Source organism: Coregonus lavaretus, assembly GCF_964263955.1.
Source record: "Coregonus lavaretus genome assembly, contig: HAP1_SCAFFOLD_418, whole genome shotgun sequence".
NCBI lineage: Eukaryota > Metazoa > Chordata > Actinopteri > Salmoniformes > Salmonidae > Coregonus > Coregonus lavaretus.
Window position 1 is genome coordinate 264,107 of NW_028165663.1, and position 19,080 is coordinate 283,186.

Genomic DNA, 19,080 nt, shown 5'->3' on the forward strand with positions numbered 1-19,080 from the left:
GGGAAAAGGTGTTGTCGTGCCCTCTTCACGACTGTCTTGGTGTGTTTTGGACCATGATAGTTTGTTGGTGATGTGGACACCAAGGAACTTGAAGCTCTCGACCCGCTCCGCTACAGCCCCATCGATGTGAATGGGGGCGTGCTCGGCCCTCCTTTTCGTGTAGTCCACGATCAGCTCCTTTGTCTTGCTCACGTTGAGGGAGAGGTTGTTGTCCTGGCACCACACTGCCAGGTCTCTGACCTCCTCCCTATAGGCTGTCTCATCGTTGTCGATGATCAGGCCTACCACCGTTGTGTCGTCAGCAAACTTAATGATGGTGTTGGAGTCGTGCTTGGCCACGCAGTCGTGGGTGAACAGGGAGTACAGGAGGGGACTAAGCACACACTGGGGGGTGTGATGGTCACCACCTGGGGGCGGCTCATCAGGAAGTCCAGGATCCAGTTGGTGTTCAGTCCCAGGGTCCTTAGCTTAGGTGATGAGCTTTGAGGGCACTATGGTGTTGAACGCTGAGCTGTAGTCAATGAACAGTATTCTCACGTCGGTCTTCCTTTTGTCCAGGTGGGAAAGGGCAGTGTGGAGTGCAATAGAGATTGCGTCATCTGTGGATCTGTTGGGGCGATATGCAAATTGGAGTGGGTCCAGGGTTTCTGGGATGATGGTGTTGATGTGAGGGAGCCATGACCAGCCTTTCAAAGCACTTCGTGGCTACAGACGTGAGTGCTACGGGTTGGTAGTCATTTAGGCAGGTTACCTTAGTGTTCTTGGGCACAGGGACTATGGTGGTCTGCTTGAAACATGTTGGTATTACAGACTCTGTCAGGGGACAGGTTGATAATGTCAGTGAAGACACCTTTCCAGTGACCTGGGAATTTTGGGAAAGTTACCGGAATTATGCAACCCTAGTTTCTACTATATAGTAATCAATCAATCATATATATGATAAATATCATCCGTTTCTTACGCAGTCTAAGGCCGTAGACATTGCACTGGTGTTTATTTGTCCAGCAACTCTGTTCAAATAAGGTCTATAAAAGGATAATTATCTAGGGAATAAGGTACCCTTTGGGACACACCTACTGATCTGATCCCCTCATATCTATATTATTATTATTATATTATATCTATGCTTACTCCAACTGTGATCAATTAGCCTGACACGACACAACACATTACGAAATCCCAGTACAATATCAACGTTTTGAAACAGGACAAAACGTGTCGTTCTAGAAGTCTCTGTAACAAGGACGGTTTAGAAAATTCCAGTAACTTTTCCCCAAATTCCCAGGTTTTATAGAAATCCAGAATCCCCTAACCAGGATATCTAGAATTCTCAGGAATTTGGGAAAAGTTACCAGTATTTTGCAACCCTATGAGGGTGCAACACATTGCCAAGTGGTCAAATGAATATGAAGTACTTTATTTTAAACACAGATTTAAAAAAAAAATATGTACATATATTGTTTTTCCTTGAATGATACTGTGTATAGTTAGTTGGAGTAGTAGTGTTCTTTTTGGTTGTTTGTTCTGTAATAAATATCAACCTTTCAAAAGGATCTGATTTTTGGCCTTATTTAATGCACATCTGACCCGTCTAATATTCAAACAGACAGTCAACACAAAGTGATTCAAATATTTATCATCATACATAGATAGAACACAGACCAAATTCTAAAATATATACATCATTTCATTAAAATGCCAATTAATGAACTGTGTGGACATAATATAATGGAAAAGGTATTCAACTTAACATCTTTCCTACAATCACTCGATATTGACTTCACAAATTAAACATGAAAAGCATTAGTGAAAAAAACGGAGTTATAACGTGGTCCTGCTGCCAGTCTCACTTTTAAACTCCACCAAGCTACGAGGCATTTCTAAGAACCAGTTAAGTCTTTATTTTGGCAGCGCATGTCAATTGTAACGGACACATACTGTATGTAGGTAAACAGAGGGAAGATATAGCCTGGTTCCCAGATCTGTTTGTGCTCTTGCAAACTCCATTGCTGCCTTCGTCAAGCCAAACTGAAATGACAAGGAGTTGGCATGATAGCACAGACAGACGAAATCAGTCCCCGTGTAGCTCAGTTGGTAGAGCATGGCGCTTGCAACGCCAGGGTTGTGGGTTCGATTCCCACACGGGGGGCCAGTATGAAAAATGTATGCACTCACTAACTGTAAGTCGCTCTGGATAAGAGCGTCTGCTAAATGACAAAAAAAAAATATATATATATATATATCATGTAGTGAAACAATAGAATGGCGGCCAGTAAATCATAATCTAGAGCAGTAATGTAAATAGAGCAATGGCTTCTGGTCATTTTGGTCTTTAAGCACTAGAGGATTACCAGTCGTAAGGACAGACCAAACATGCTAAACTGACCAGCAGGCGGGAAAATGGGTTGTGTTCATTCGTAAACAAAACGGACTGAAAACTGTGAGGTACTACTATCTGAATTTATCCAATAAGAAATGTCCGTTTTCTGTTTCAATGTATTTTTCGCTACGGTGTGCACTAATGAACACAACCCCTGGCATAAGGGGATGTTTGGCCGCTACTCCTTCCCCAGGGTGTGTTTGTCAAAGAGGTACTCCGCCATGCCGTTCTGCGGGGCCCCCATGTGACGCAGGTTGGTGACCCAGTCACTCAACTCCTTGATAGACTTGACCTGCTCATCCAGATAGTGGGTCTCTATGAAGTCACACATCTGAGGAAAGGTTTTTTGTTACGGTCATTAGGAAGAGGATCAAATCTCCAAAACAGACACTATGGGTTTTTCCCTGACCCAGATTAAAGCTCAATGCTATAAACAGCAGGGTTGGAGTCCGTTCCATTTAAATTCCAGTCAATTAAGGAAGTACACTGAAATTTCAATTCCAATTCTCTTCAATGAGGAAAATGTGGAATCTGAATTTCGTTTACTTTCTGAATTGACTAATTGAAATGGAATTGACCCCAACCCTGCTAAAAAGCATGCTCACAAGACAAATCTTCAATGAAAATTGAAAGTGCTTTTTAGTCTGTGACTAAGCTTAATTGGTGTCCGGGAAACTGTCCCGATGAGCTGTGTGTAACTCACGTGAGGGTCGTTGTGTTCTGTGGCTACTTTGTGCAGGTCCAGCAGGGACTGGTTGACACTCTTCTCCAGCTGCAAAGCACATTCTAGGGCCTCCAGCCCACTGCCCCACTCATCTCTGTCGGGTTTCTGACACACACACACACAGAAACAGTTGATCACAATTATGAATATATATATATGCCTCAAACTGACAGAGCCCATTAAATTGTGGCAATATGTTGAACCAATCAATCAATCTCTTTATTGTCCCAATTAGGAAATGTGTTGTGCAGTCAGGGTTCAACAATAAAAACAACATTAACAACAGGACAACCATACAACAGATATACACATATCGGTCAATCGGTACCACCAGTGATGCTATCTCTTTCATAGTTACCCAATGCATAGGTGTACCTCCACTGTACTCATATCCTTCCATATCCTTGTCTGTACATAATGCTCTGAATCTATTCTACAACGCCCGGAAATCTGCCCCTTTTATTCTCTGTACCCAACGCACTAGAAGACCAGTTCTTAAAGCCTTTAGCCGTATCCTTATTCTATTCCTCCTCTGTTCCTCTGGTGATGTAGAGGTTAACCCAGGCCCTGTAGCCCCCAGTATCACTCCTACTCCCCAGGCGCTATCATTTGTTGACTTCTGTAACCGTAAAAGCCTTGGTTTCTTGCATGTTAACATCAGAAGTCTCCTCCCCAAGTTTGAGTAATTCACTACGTTAGCACACTCTGCCAACCCTGATGTTCTAGCAGTGTCTGAATCCTGGCTTAGGAAGGCCACCAAAAATTCAGAAATTTCCATCCCGAACTACAACATTTCCCGTCTTGATAGAACTGCCAAAGGGGGCAGAGTTGCAATCTACTATCCAGGTCTGTGCCCAAACAGTTTGAGCTTCTACTTCTAAAAATCCACCTTTCCAGAAATAAGTCTCTCACTGTTGCCGCTTGCTACAGACCCCCCTCAGCCCCCAGTTGTGCCCTGGACACCATATGTGAATTGCTTGCCCCCCATCTATCCTCAGAGTTTGTACTGCTTGGTGACCTAAACTGGGATATGCTTAACACCCCGGCCGTCCTACAATCTAAACTAGATGCCCTCAATCTCACACAAATTATCAAGGAACCTACCAGGTACAACCCTAAATCCGTAAACATAGATATCATCCTGACTAATTTATCCTCTAAATACACCTCCGCTGTCTTCAACCAGGATCTCAGCGATCGCTGCCTCATTGCCTGCGTCCGTAATGGGTCCGCGGTCAAACGCCCACCCCTCATCACTGTCAAACGCTCCCTAAAACACTTTAGCGAGCAGGCCTTTCTAATTGACCTGGCCTGAGTATCCTGGATGGATATTGACCTCATTCCGTCAGTAGAGGCTGCCTGGATGTTCTTCAAAAGTGCTTTCCTCTCCATCTTAAATAAGCATGCCCCATTCAAAAAATTCAGAACTAAGAACAGATATAGCCCCTGGTTCACCCCAGACTTGACTGCCCTTGACCAGCACAAAAACATCCTGTGGCATACTGCATTAGCATCGAACAGCCACCGCGATATGCAACTTTTCAGGGAAGTTAGGAACCAATATACACAATCAGTTAGGAAAGCAAAGGCTAGCTTTTTCAAACAGAAATGTGCATCCTGTAGCACTAACTCCAAAAAGTTTTGGGACACTGTAAAGTCCATGGAGAATAAGAGCACCTCCTCCCAGCTACCCACTGCACTGAGGCTAGGAAACACTATCACCACCGATAAATCTACGATAATCGAGAATTTCAATAAGCATTTTGCTACGGCTGGCCATGCTTTCCACCTGGCTACCCCTACCCCGGCCACCAGCTCTGCACCCTCCGCTGCAACTTGCCCATGCCCCCCCCCCCCCCCCCCCGCTTCTCCTTCACCCAAATTCAGATAGCTGATGTCCTGAAACAGCTGCAAAATCTGGACCCCTACAAATCAGCAGGGCTAGACAATCTGGACCATTTCTTTCTAAAATTAGCCGGCGAAATTGTCGCAAACCCTATTACTAGCCTGTTCAACCTCTCTTTCATAAACGTCTGAGATTCCCAGAGATTGGAAAGCTGCCGCGGTCATCCCCCTCTTCAAAGGGGGTGACACTCTAGATCCAAACTGTTACAGACCTATATCCATCCTGCCCTGCCTTTCGAAAGTATTTGAAGGCCAAGTTAACAAACAGATCACAGACAATTTTGAATCCCACCGTACCTTCTCCACTATGCAATCTGGTTTCCGAGCTGGTCATGGGTGCACCTCAGCCATGCTCAAGGTCCTAAACGATATAATAACCGCGATCGATAAAAGACAGTACTGTGCAGCCGTCTTCATCGACCTGGCCAAGGCTTTTGACTCTGTCAATCACCGCATTCTTATTGGCAGACTAAATAGCCTTGGTTTCTCAACTGACTGCCTCGCCTGGTTCACCAACTACTTTTCAGATAGAGTTCAATGTGTCAAATCGGAGGGCCTGTTGTCTGGACCTCTGGCAGTCTCTATGGGGGTGCCACAGGGTTCAATTCTCGGGCCGACTCTATTCTCTGTGTATATCAATGATGTCGCTCTTGCTGCTGGTGACTCTCAGATCCACCTCTACGCAGACGACACCATTTTGTATACATTTGGCCCTTCATTGGACACTGTGTTAACAAACCTCAAAACGAGCTTCAATGCCATACAACACTCCTTCAGTAGCCTCCAACTGCTCTTAAACACTAGTAAAACTAAATGCATGCTCTTCAATCGAACGCTGCTTGCACCCGCCCACCCGACTAGAATCACTACTCTCGACGGGTCTGACCTAGAGTATGTGGACAACTACAAATACCTAGGTGTCTGGTTAGACCGTAAACTCTCCTTCCAGACTCACATTAAGCATCTCCAATCCAAAGTTAAATGTAGAATCGGCTTCCTATTTTGCAACAAAGCCTCCTTTACTCATGCTGCTCCTTAACATGCCCTCGTAAAACTGCATATATTATGTGGCTTAGATATTCAGACAAGAGGAGATGGCAAAATGGCCTCTACTCTAATCAATATGAAGCCTTGTATAGGGTAACATACCCCGGTAGTGCTGTTGTGTTTATTTATACCCTGATATCCTGGAGGAAGATACGTCCTCCTCTCTGGTTCTGTGTGTGTGTGTTATACCCTGATATCCTGGAGGAAGATACGTCCTCCTCTCTGGTTCTGTGTGTGTGTGTTATACCCTGATATCCTGGAGGAAGATACGTCCTCCTCTCTGGTTCTGTGTGTGTGTGTTATACCCTGATGTCCTGGAGGAAGATACGTCCTCCTCTCTGGTTCTGTGTGTGTGTGTTATACCCTGATATCCTGGAGGAAGATACGTCCTCCTCTCTGGTTCTGTGTGTGTGTGTTATACCCTGATGTCCTGGAGGAAGATACGTCCTCCTCTCTGGTTCTGTGTGTGTGTGTTATACCCTGATATCCTGGAGGAAGATACGTCCTCCTCTCTGGTTCTGTGTGCGTGTGTTATACCCTGATATCCTGGAGGAAGATACGTCCTCCTCTCTGGTTCTGTGTGTGTGTGTTATACCCTGATGTCCTGGAGGAAGATACGTCCTCCTCTCTGGTTCTGTGTTATACCCTGATATCCTGGAGGAAGATACGTCCTCCTCTCTGGTACTGTGTGTGTGTGTTATACCCTGATGTCCTGGAGGAAGATACGTCCTCCTCTCTGGTTCTGTGTGTGTGTGTGTTATACCCTGATGTCCTGGAGGATGATACGTCCTCCTCTCTGGTTCTGTGTGTGTGTGTTATACCCTGATGTCCTGGAGGAAGATACGTCCTCCTCTCTGGTTCTGTGTGTGTGTGTTATACCCTGATATCCTGGAGGAAGATACGTCCTCCTCTCTGGTTCTGTGTGTGTGTGTTATACCCTGATGTCCTGGAGGAAGATACGTCCTCCTCTCTGGTTCTGTGTGTGTTATACCCTGATATCCTGGAGGAAGATACGTCCTCCTCTCTGATACTGTGTGTGTGTGTTATACCCTGATGTCCTGGAGGAAGATACGTCCTCCTCTCTGGTTCTGTGTGTGTGTGTTTTATACCCTGATATCCTGGAGGAAGATACGTCCTCCTCTCTGGTTCTGTGTGTGTGTGTGTTATACCCTGATGTCCTGGAGGAAGATACGTCCTCCTCTCTGGTTCTGTGTGTGTGTGTGTTATACCCTGATGTCCTGGAGGAAGATACGTCCTCCTCTCTGGTTCTGTGTGTGTGTGTGTTATACCCTGATGTCCTGGAGGAAGATACGTCCTCCTCTCTGGTACTGTGTGTGTGTGTTATACCCTGATGTCCTGGAGGAAGATACGTCCTCCTCTCTGGTTCTGTGTGTGTTATACCCTGATGTCCTGGAGGAAGATACGTCCTCCTCTCTGGTTCTGTGTGTGTGTGTGTTATACCCTGATATCCTGGAGGAAGATACGTCCTCCTCTCTGGTTCTGTGTGTGTTATACCCTGATATCCTGGAGGAAGATACGTCCTCCTCTCTGGTTCTGTGTGTGTGTGTTATACCCTGATGTCCTGTAGGAAGATACGTCCTCCTCTCTGGTTCTGTGTGTGTTATACCCTGATGTCCTGGAGGAAGATACGTCCTCCTCTCTGGTTCTGTGTGTGTGTGTGTTATACCCTGATATCCTGGAGGAAGATACGTCCTCCTCTCTGGTTCTGTGTGTGTGTGTTATACCCTGATGTCCTGGAGGAAGATACGTCCTCCTCTCTGGTTCTCTCTGTGTGTGTGTGTTATACCCTGATGTCCTGGAGGAAGATACGTCCTCCTCTCTGGTTCTCTGTGTGTGTTATACCCTGATGTCCTGGAGGAAGATACGTCCTCCTCTCTGATACTGTGTGTGTGTGTTATACCCTGATGTCCTGGAGGAAGATACGTCCTCCTCTCTGGTTCTGTGTGTGTTATACCCTGATATCCTGGAGGAAGATACGTTCTCCTCTCTGGTACTGTGTGTGTGTGTTATACCCTGATGTCCTGGAGGAAGATACGTCCTCCTCTCTGGTTCTGTGTGTGTGTGTTATACCCTGATGTCCTGGAGGAAGATACGTCCTCCTCTCTGGTTCTGTGTGTGTGTGTTATACCCTGATATCCTGGAGGAAGATACGTCCTCCTCTCTGGTTCTGTGTGTGTGTGTGTTATACCCTGATATCCTGGAGGAAGATACGTCCTCCTCTCTGGTTCTGTGTGTGTTATACCCTGATGTCCTGGAGGAAGATACGTCCTCCTCTCTGGTTCTGTGTGTGTGTGTTATACCCTGATGTCCTGGAGGAAGATACGTCCTCCTCTCTGGTACTGTGTGTGTTATACCCTGATATCCTGGAGGAAGATACGTCCTCCTCTCTGGTTCTGTGTGTGTGTGTTATACCCTGATGTCCTGGAGGAAGATGCGTCCTCCTCTCTGGTTCTGTTTACTCATCAGTTTCTCAGCATGCTCCTTCTCCTCCTTGGACTGCGTCAGGAAGAACTTGGAAAAGTTGGGCAGGGATTTGTCGTCTCTGTCAAAGTAGTACCCCTAGAAACACGTACAAGAGAAAGGTGGAGGTGTCACTAACGTGTCATCCTGCAGAACGTTGAGCCTGTATGAAATGTTCTCTACAACTAGATAGTTATTAGAAATAGCTCTGTCTAAATTCCTTTGAATCTCTAGCACAGGGAGAGATGAGTTAAAGACCGAACATGAGAATTGATCGATTCCTCATTCGACTTGGGATCCCCAACCCAAATTGAACACATCCTCTCTTGGCTCTATTCAGGTACAGGGAAGACACAGCAATGCCTTCCCCGGGACCACCCATACGTAAAAATGTATGCACACATGACTGTAAGTCGCTTTGGATAAAAGCGTCTGCTAAATGGCATATTATTATTATTATTATTATTATTATTATGTATAGCAATATTCACTGTGTTTACATAACACAGACATACACTACCGGTCAAAAGTTTTAGAACACCTACTCATTTCAGGGTTTTTCTTTTTTTTTTAAACTATTTTCTACATTGTAGAATAATAGTGAAGACATCAAAACTATGAAATAACACATATGGAATCATGTAGTAACCACAAAAAGTGCTAAAGAAAATCAAAATATATTTTCTATTTGAGATTCTTCAAATAGCCACCCTTTGCCTTGATGACAGCTTTGTACACTCTTGGCATTCTCTCAACCAGCTTCACCTGGAATGATTTTCCAACAGTCTTGAAGGAGTTCCCACATATGCTGAGCACTTGTTGGCTGCTTTTCCTTCACTCTGCGGTCCGACTCATCCCAAACCATCTCAATTTGGTTGAGGTCGGGAGATTGTGGAGACCAGGTCATCTGATGCAGCACTCCATCACTCTCCAGGCCCCGTGTAGCTCAGTTGGTAGAGCATGGCGTTTGCAATGAAGAACGTCTGCTAAATGACTACATTTACATTTACATTTTAGTCATTTAGCAGACGCTCTTATCCAGAGCGACTTACAGTTAAGTGAGTGCATACATTTTTCATACTGGCCCCCCGTGGGAAACGAACCCACAACCCTGGCGTTGCAAGCGCCATGCTCTACCAACTGAGCTACAGGAGGCCAGGACAGAGTTACCTCTGCTGCAGAGGATAAGTTCATTAGAGTTACCAGCCTCAGAAATTGCAGCCCAAATAAATGCTTCACAGAGTTCAAGTCACAGACACATCTCAACATCAACTTTTCAGAGGGGACTGTGTGAATCAGGCATTCATGGTCAAATTGCTGCAAAGAAACCACTACTAAAGAACACCAATAAGAAGAAGAGACCTGCTTGGACCAAGAAACACGACTAAAATGTAAAATGTCCTTCTTGGTAAAATAGCCCTTACACAGCCTGGAGGTGTGTTGGGTCATTGTCCTGTTGAAAAACAAATAATAGTCCCACTAAGCCCAAACCAGATGGGATGGAGTATCGCTGCAGATTTCTGTGGTAGCCATGCTGGTTAAGTGTGCCGTGAATTCTAAATAAATCACAGACAGTGTCACCAGCAAAGAACCCCCACACCATAACACCTCCTCCTCCATGCTTTACGATGGGAACTACACATGCGGAGATCATCTGTTCACCCACACCGTGTCTCACAAAGACATGGGGGTTGGAACCAAAAATCTCCAATTTGGACTCCAGACCAAAGGACAAATTTCCACGGTCTAATGTCCATTACTCGTGTTTCTTGGCCCAAGCAAGTCTCTTCTTCTTATTGGTGTCCCTTAGTATTGGTTTCTTTGCAGCAATTCGACCATGAAGGCCTGATTCACACAGTCTCCTCTGAACAGTTGATGTTGCGATGTGTCTGTTACTTGAACTCTGTGAAGCATTTATTTGGGCTGCAATTTCTGTGGCTGGTAACTCTAATGAACTTATCCTCTGCAGCAGAGGTAACTCTGGGTCTTCCATTCCTGTGGCGGTCCTCATGAGAGCCAGTTTCATCATAGCGATTGATGGTCTTTGCGACTGCACTTGAAGAAACGTTCAAAGGTCTTCACATTTTCCGTATTGACTGACCTTCATGTCTTAAAGTAATGATGGACTGTCGTTTCTCTTTGCTTATTTGAGCTGTTCTTTCCATAATATGGACTCGGTCCTTTACCAAATAGGGCTATCTTCTGTATACCACCCCTACCTTGTCACAACACAACTGATTGGCTCAAACGCATTAAGAAGGAAAGAAATTCCACAAATTAACTTTTAAGAAGGCACACCTGTTAATTGAAACGCATTCCAGGTGACTACCTCATGAAGCTGGTTGAGAGAATGCCAAGAGTGTGCAAAGCTGTCATCAAGGCAAAGGGTGGCTATTTGAAGAATCTCAAATATAAAATATATTTTGATTTGTTTTAACACTTTTTTGGTTACTACATGATTCCATATGTGTTATTTCATAGTTTTGATGTCTTCCCTATTATTATTATTATTATTCTACAATGTAGAAAATAGCAAAAATAAAAAAAAACCCTTGAATGAGTAGGTGTGTCCAAACTTTTGACTGGTACTGTAAATATATTAATTATGAGAGACATACAGCTCTATATGTTTTACCATAGACAGGTAACGGTCCAACTGGTGGCCAACTATTGGTCTTACCATAGACAGGTAACGGTCCAGCTGGTGGCCAACTATTGGTCGTACCATAGACAGGTAACGGTCCAGCTGGTGGCCAACTATTGGTCTTACCATAGACAGGTAACGGTCCAGCTGGTGGCCAACTATTGGTCGTACCATAGACAGGTAACGGTCCAGCTGGTGGCCAACTATTGGTCGTACCATAGACAGGTAACGGTCCAGCTGGTGGCCAACTATTGGTCGTACCATAGACAGGTAACGGTCCAGCTGGTGGCCAACTATTGGTCGTACCATAGACAGGTAACGGTCCAGCTGGTGGCCAACTATTGGTCGTACCATAGACAGGTAACGGTCCAGCTGGTGGCCAACTATTGGTCGTACCATAGACAGGTAACGGTCCAGCTGGTGGCCAACTATTGGTCGTACCATAGACAGGTAACGGTCCAGCTGGTGGCCAACTATTGGTCGTACCATAGACAGGTAACGGTCCAGCTGGTGGCCAACTATTGGTCGTACCATAGACAGGTAACGGTCCAGCTGGTGGCCAACTATTGGTCGTACCATAGACAGGTAACGGTCCAGCTGGTGGCCAACTATTGGTCGTACCATAGACAGGTAACGGTCCAGCTGGTGGCCAACTATTGGTCTTACCATAGACAGGTAACGGTCCAGCTGGTGGCCAACTATTGGTCGTACCATAGACAGGTAACGGTCCAGCTGGTGGCCAACTATTGGTCGTACCATAGACAGGTAACGGTCCAGCTGGTGGCCAACTATTGGTCGTACCATAGACAGGTAACGGTCCAGCTGGTGGCCAACTATTGGTCGTACCATAGACAGGTAACGGTCCAGCTGGTGGCCAACTATTGGTCGTACCATAGACAGGTAACGGTCCAGCTGGTGGCCAACTATTGGTCGTACCATAGACAGGTAACGGTCCAGCTGGTGGCCAACTATTGGTCGTACCATAGACAGGTAACGGTCCAGCTGGTGGCCAACTATTGGTCGTACCATAGACAGGTAACGGTCCAGCTGGTGGCCAACTATTGGTCGTACCATAGACAGGTAACGGTCCAGCTGGTGGCCAACTATTGGTCGTACCATAGACAGGTAACGGTCCAGCTGGTGGCCAACTATTGGTCGTACCATAGACCGGTAACGGTCCAACTGGTGGCCAACTATTGGTCGTACCATAGACAGGTAACGGTCCAGCTGGTGGCCAACTATTGGTCGTACCATAGACAGGTAACGGTCCAGCTGGTGGCCAACTATTGGTCGTACCATAGACCGGTAACGGTCCAACTGGTGGCCAACTATTGGTCTTACCATAGACAGGTAACGGTCCAGCTGGTGGCCAACTATTGGTCGTACCATAGACAGGTAACGGTCCAGCTGGTGGCCAACTATTGGTCGTACCATAGACAGGTAACGGTCCAGCTGGTGGCCAACTATTGGTCGTACCATAGACAGGTAACGGTCCAGCTGGTGGCCAACTATTGGTCGTACCATAGACAGGTAACGGTCCAGCTGGTGGCCAACTATTGGTCTTACCATAGACAGGTAACGGTCCAGCTGGTGGCCAACTATTGGTCGTACCATAGACAGGTAACGGTCCAGCTGGTGGCCAACTATTGGTCGTACCATAGACAGGTAACGGTCCAGCTGGTGGCCAACTATTGGTCGTACCATAGACAGGTAACGGTCCAGCTGGTGGCCAACTATTGGTCGTACCATAGACAGGTAACGGTCCAGCTGGTGGCCAACTATTGGTCGTACCATAGACAGGTAACGGTCCAGCTGGTGGCCAACTATTGGTCGTACCATAGACAGGTAACGGTCCAGCTGGTGGCCAACTATTGGTCGTACCATAGACAGGTAACGGTCCAGCTGGTGGCCAACTATTGGTCGTACCATAGACAGGTAACGGTCCAGCTGGTGGCCAACTATTGGTCGTACCATAGACAGGTAACGGTCCAGCTGGTGGCCAACTATTGGTCGTACCATAGACAGGTAACGGTCCAGCTGGTGGCCAACTATTGGTCGTACCATAGACCGGTAACGGTCCAACTGGTGGCCAACTATTGGTCGTACCATAGACAGGTAACGGTCCAGCTGGTGGCCAACTATTGGTCGTACCATAGACAGGTAACGGTCCAGCTGGTGGCCAACTATTGGTCGTACCATAGACCGGTAACGGTCCAACTGGTGGCCAACTATTGGTCTTACCATAGACAGGTAACGGTCCAGCTGGTGGCCAACTATTGGTCGTACCATAGACAGGTAACGGTCCAGCTGGTGGCCAACTATTGGTCGTACCATACACAGGTAACGGTCCAGCTGGTGGCCAACTATTGGTCGTACCATACACAGGTAACGGTCCAGCTGGTGGCCAACTATTGGTCGTACCATAGACAGGTAACGGTCCAGCTGGTGGCCAACTATTGGTCGTACCATAGACAGGTAACGGTCCAGCTGGTGGCCAACTATTGGTCGTACCATAGACAGGTAACGGTCCAGCTGGTGGCCAACTATTGGTCGTACCATAGACAGGTAACGGTCCAGCTGGTGGCCAACTATTGGTCGTACCATAGACAGGTAACGGTCCAGCTGGTGGCCAACTATTGGTCGTACCATAGACAGGTAACGGTCCAGCTGGTGGCCAACTATTGGTCGTACCATAGACAGGTAACGGTCCAGCTGGTGGCCAACTATTGGTCGTACCATAGACAGGTAACGGTCCAGCTGGTGGCCAACTATTGGTCGTACCATAGACAGGTAACGGTCCAGCTGGTGGCCAACTATTGGTCGTACCATAGACAGGTAACGGTCCAGCTGGTGGCCAACTATTGGTCGTACCATAGACAGGTAACGGTCCAGCTGGTGGCCAACTATTGGTCGTACCATAGACAGGTAACGGTCCAGCTGGTGGCCAACTATTGGTCGTACCATAGACAGGTAACGGTCCAGCTGGTGGCCAACTATTGGTCGTACCATAGACAGGTAACGGTCCAGCTGGTGGCCAACTATTGGTCGTACCATAGACAGGTAACGGTCCAGCTGGTGGCCAACTATTGGTCGTACCATAGACAGGTAACGGTCCAGCTGGTGGCCAACTATTGGTCGTACCATAGACAGGTAACGGTCCAGCTGGTGGCCAACTATTGGTCGTACCATAGACAGGTAACGGTCCAGCTGGTGGCCAACTATTGGTCGTACCATAGACAGGTAACGGTCCAGCTGGTGGCCAACTATTGGTCGTACCATAGACAGGTAACGGTCCAGCTGGTGGCCAACTATTGGTCGTACCATAGACAGGTAACGGTCCAGCTGGTGGCCAACTATTGGTCGTACCATAGACAGGTAACGGTCCAGCTGGTGGCCAACTATTGGTCGTACCATAGACAGGTAACGGTCCAGCTGGTGGCCAACTATTGGTCGTACCATAGACAGGTAACGGTCCAGCTGGTGGCCAACTATTGGTCGTACCATAGACAGGTAACGGTCCAGCTGGTGGCCAACTATTGGTCGTACCATAGACAGGTAACGGTCCAGCTGGTGGCCAACTATTGGTCGTACCATAGACAGGTAACGGTCCAGCTGGTGGCCAACTATTGGTCGTACCATAGACAGGTAACGGTCCAGCTGGTGGCCAACTATTGGTCGTACCATAGACAGGTAACAGTCCAGCTGGTGGCCAACTATTGGTCGTACCATAGACAGGTAACGGTCCAACTGGTGGCCATCTATTGGTCGTACCATAGACAGGTAACGGTCCAGCTGGTGGCCAACTATTGGTCGTACCATAGACAGGTAACGGTCCAGCTGGTGGCCAACTATTGGTCGTACCATAGACAGGTAACGGTCCAGCTGGTGGCCATCTATTGGTCTTACCATAGACAGGTAACGGTCCAGCTGGTGGCCAACTATTGGTCTTACCATAGACCGGTAACGGTCCAGCTGGTGGCCAACTATTGGTCGTACCATAGACCGGTAACGGTCCAGCTGGTGGCCAACTATTGGTCGTACCATAGACAGGTAACGGTCCAGCTGGTGGCCAACTATTGGTCGTACCATAGACAGGTAACGGTCCAGCTGGTGGCCAACTATTGGTCGTACCATAGACAGGTAACGGTCCAGCTGGTGGCCAACTATTGGTCGTACCATAGACAGGTAACGGTCCAGCTGGTGGCCATCTATTGGTCGTACCATAGACAGGTAACGGTCCAGCTGGTGGCCAACTATTGGTCTTACCATAGACAGGTAACGGTCCAGCTGGTGGCCAACTATTGGTCGTACCATAGACAGGTAACGGTCCAGCTGGTGGCCAACTATTGGTCTTACCATAGACAGGTATACATAAGAGGCATACAGTTCCAGGTTGATCTGCCTGTTGATTGCAGCCTCACAGTCCTGGTGGAAGTTCTGTCGCACCTGGGATGTCATGGTTCTGGAAAGAGAGACAGAGTCAGGCAGACAGATGTTTAGTCTTTAGCTTGGTGCCTTGGGCAACATGTTCTGCACAGTGCACACAGAGGAAGAGTGAACAACACAACTGCTAATAATCAAGTGCAAGTCATCCCCATTGCCAATTAACTGGCTAGATCAGGGCCAGGTTTCCCCATAGCAACGGAACTTAGGCTCACAAGTGTTTTAATAAAGCATCTTTCCTACAACGGCCGAAGATGCAACATGCGTTTCCCAAGACACCACGCAGAGAGAACGGTCACTAGGTGCACCATTGGAGCATGTGTCCATACTGTTAGGGTTGAAAGGAAGGGAGCGCTGCTCTCAGATCAGCTTTCTCCATTAAAATCTTTACCTTAACATTAGATTTATTTCACAGTACTGATGACAAATATTGAGGCGGCTTGTTCTAATCCTTAACCCAATAGAAATGCACTAAATCACCGATTTGGCACATCATTGTGCACGTTGGGCTACACATTACGAAAATAAATTGAGACAAATGACAGACAGTCAGTAGCCTGTAGCAAAACAGAACTCAATTGATTGAACATTAAATGTATTTTAATATGATTGAAATAGGCCTATTAGCCTGCAGTTTATTGTATTTTAATGCAGCCATCTCGGTTTTCATTTGAATCATATCTTTATACGTCGCTTATTTGTATCAATTGCAAAGACATACAAAGGTATGTGGACACCCCTTCAAATTAGTGGATTCTGCTATTTCAGCCACACCCGTTGCTGACAGGTGTATAAAATCAAGCACACAGCCATGCAATCTCCATAGACAAACATTAGCAGTAGAATGGCCTTACTGAAGAGCTCAGTGAGACTTTCAACATGGCACCGTCATAGGATGCCACCTTTCCAACAAGTCAGTTCGTCAAATTTCTGCCCTGCTAGAGCTGCCCGGTCAACTGTAAGTGCTGTTATTGTGAAGTGGAAACGTCTAGGAGCAACAACGGCTCAGCCACGAAGTGGTCGGCCACACAAGCTCACAGAACGGGACCGCCGAGTGCTGAAGCGCGTAAAAATTGTCTGTCCTCGGTTGCAACACTCACTACCGAGTTCCAAACTGCCTCTGGACGCAACGTCAACACAATAACTGTTTGTCGGGAGCTTCATGAAATGGGTTTCCATGGCCGAGTAGCCGCACACAAGCCTAAGATGACCATGTGCAATGCCAAGTGTCGGCTGGAGTGGTGTAAAGCTCGCCGCCATTGGACTCTGGAGCAGTGGAAACGCATTCTCTGGAGTGATGAATCCCGCCTCACCATCTTGCAGTCCAACGGACGAATCTGGGTTTGGCGGATGCCAGGAGAACGCTACCTGCCCCAATGCATAGTGCCAACTGTAAAGTTTGGTGGAGGAGGAATAATGGTCTGGGGCTGGTTTTCATGGTTCGGGCTAGGCCCCTTAGTTCCAGTGAAGGGAAATCTTAACGCTACAGCATACAATGACATTCTAGACGATTCTGTGCTTCCAACTTTGTGGCAACAGTTTGGGGAAGGCCCTTTCATGTTTCAGCATGACAATGCCCCCGGTGCACAAAGCGATGTCCATACAGAAATGGTTTGTTGAGATCGGTGTGGAAGAACTTGACTGGCCTGCACAGAGCCCTGACCTCAACCCCATCGAACACCTTTGGTATGAATTGGAACACCGACTGCTGTCGTAGAAATATCTGACTCAAAAGTAGTCAACTCAAAAATATCTCTCAAGAAACTGGAGCTTGTGAATCCAAAAATTAGACGTTATTATTTGCGTAACAAAGCCGAGCCACTCCATGGAGCACCTGCTCTCCTTGGCTCAAAGATCTCTTTTTATACAAATACACAATCATGCTTACATAGCATATACAGTTACTCCCCTTAGGGCAAATGATTAACTTATTTTAGTGCCACTCTACCCTTATCTTTCAACGTCCAGATGTCACATGTGGTTTACTCCAACAGGCCATGGGCGCTTTTCCATATGAGGCCTCTTTCCCTTATCTCATTATATTGGTGGCAGACCCTTTCTTTAAAATAATTCACATACATACATTAAGGCATGGCTACACACTACATTGGCTATATTCCTTATTTGAGCATGCATCTGGATTACAAAGTATCAACCATGTTTACAATATTTTACCTTTTAGCACTTCCCAACATTTGCCTTATAAAATATCTCTATACTGTGCGCCAGGCCTAATCGCCCAACACCAGTGATCTTGTGGCTGAAAGGAAGCAAGTCCCTGCAGCAATGTTCCAACATCTAGTGGAAAGCCTTCCCAGGAGAGTGGAGGCTGTTATAGCAGCAAAGGGGGGGACCAACTCCATATTAATGGCCATGATTTTGGAATGAGATGTTTGACGACCAGGTGTCCACATACTTTTGGCCATGAAGTGTATTTGTAGTCAACTTTGTTCTTAAATTATCAGCGGTCACAGAGAGATTCTATGTTTAGCCAAGATCTAGTCTATAAAGTGACGCGGGAGGGCAAAAAAACCATCTAACGACGCCCTCCTGTAGCTCAGTTGGTAGAGCATGACGCCTGCAACGCCTGGGTTGTGGGTTCGATTCCCACGGGGGGCCAGTATGAAACATTTATGCACTCACTAACTGTAAGTCGCTCTGGATAAGAGCGTCTGCTAAATGACTAAAATGTAAAATGTAGCTAGCTGTTCTACGAGTGGAAGCTAGGCGTTTTAAAGATTACGAGTGTGCAACGTTAGCTAATAATAACGATGTTAAGAACGTTAGTTAGCGACTGTTTTTTTGCCTCATCATGACAAGGCGCCCTTACAAGTTCAAGGTTATTGTTGCTAACAGGTAACGTTAGCTACCGTAACACCGCTATCTAGTAGCAGAGGTGCAAACGTGGGTCATCAACAAATAACGCAACGAATATAGCCAGGTAATAACATTATCGAACAACGTATTTTAGACAGTATAAACCAGGTAAGCTACCTCTGAGTTGTAAGAAAGCTTGCTAGTAGACTCCGTCCAAAGCTGTGTCGTTGACTGGGTGACAGTTGTTTCTGACGGAACACGTCATCACGTACTAGTCAGCGTACCTTTCAAAATAAAAGTCCTCCACACTGTGTTCATTTTGATCCAGTAGTCCCACCTCCATATTCATAAATAAAACGGAATGTAGTGCTCATTAATGCATATAAATCACTATTCAATAAATGCATATCTACAGCTTTTCAATTCAGTATAACGCTCTCTAAAAAGGAGCCAGGAAGGCAAAAATGTACAGTGATTATATCTGTATTCATATCTGAAAGCTACTTGTATACCTAATTGCTCCTGTAAGTCGCTCTGGATAAGAGCGTCTGCTAAATAACTAAAATGTAAACATATGAGATTTGCCTGATTCTTATTTCAATATGTGCAGAAAATGTATATTATTGTAAATGTGAGATT

General features: G+C 46.4%; 1 protein-coding gene across 1 annotated transcript; it reads right to left on the bottom strand.

The window, feature by feature from the left end:
• Positions 1-1,620: 1,620 nt before the first annotated feature.
• LOC311115630 (ferritin, heavy subunit-like) lies at positions 1,621-18,696 on the bottom strand. Its single transcript, XM_084190789.1, has 5 exons — positions 18,619-18,696; positions 15,538-15,643; positions 8,490-8,636; positions 3,084-3,209; positions 1,621-2,711 (listed from the first exon to the last, which is right to left on the bottom strand). The coding sequence occupies exons 2-5, from the start codon at positions 15,637-15,639 to the stop codon at positions 2,559-2,561; spliced, it is 528 nt and encodes a 175-aa protein (XP_084046915.1). The 5' UTR covers positions 15,640-15,643; positions 18,619-18,696; the 3' UTR covers positions 1,621-2,558.
• Between the last annotated feature and the right edge of the window lie 384 nt (positions 18,697-19,080).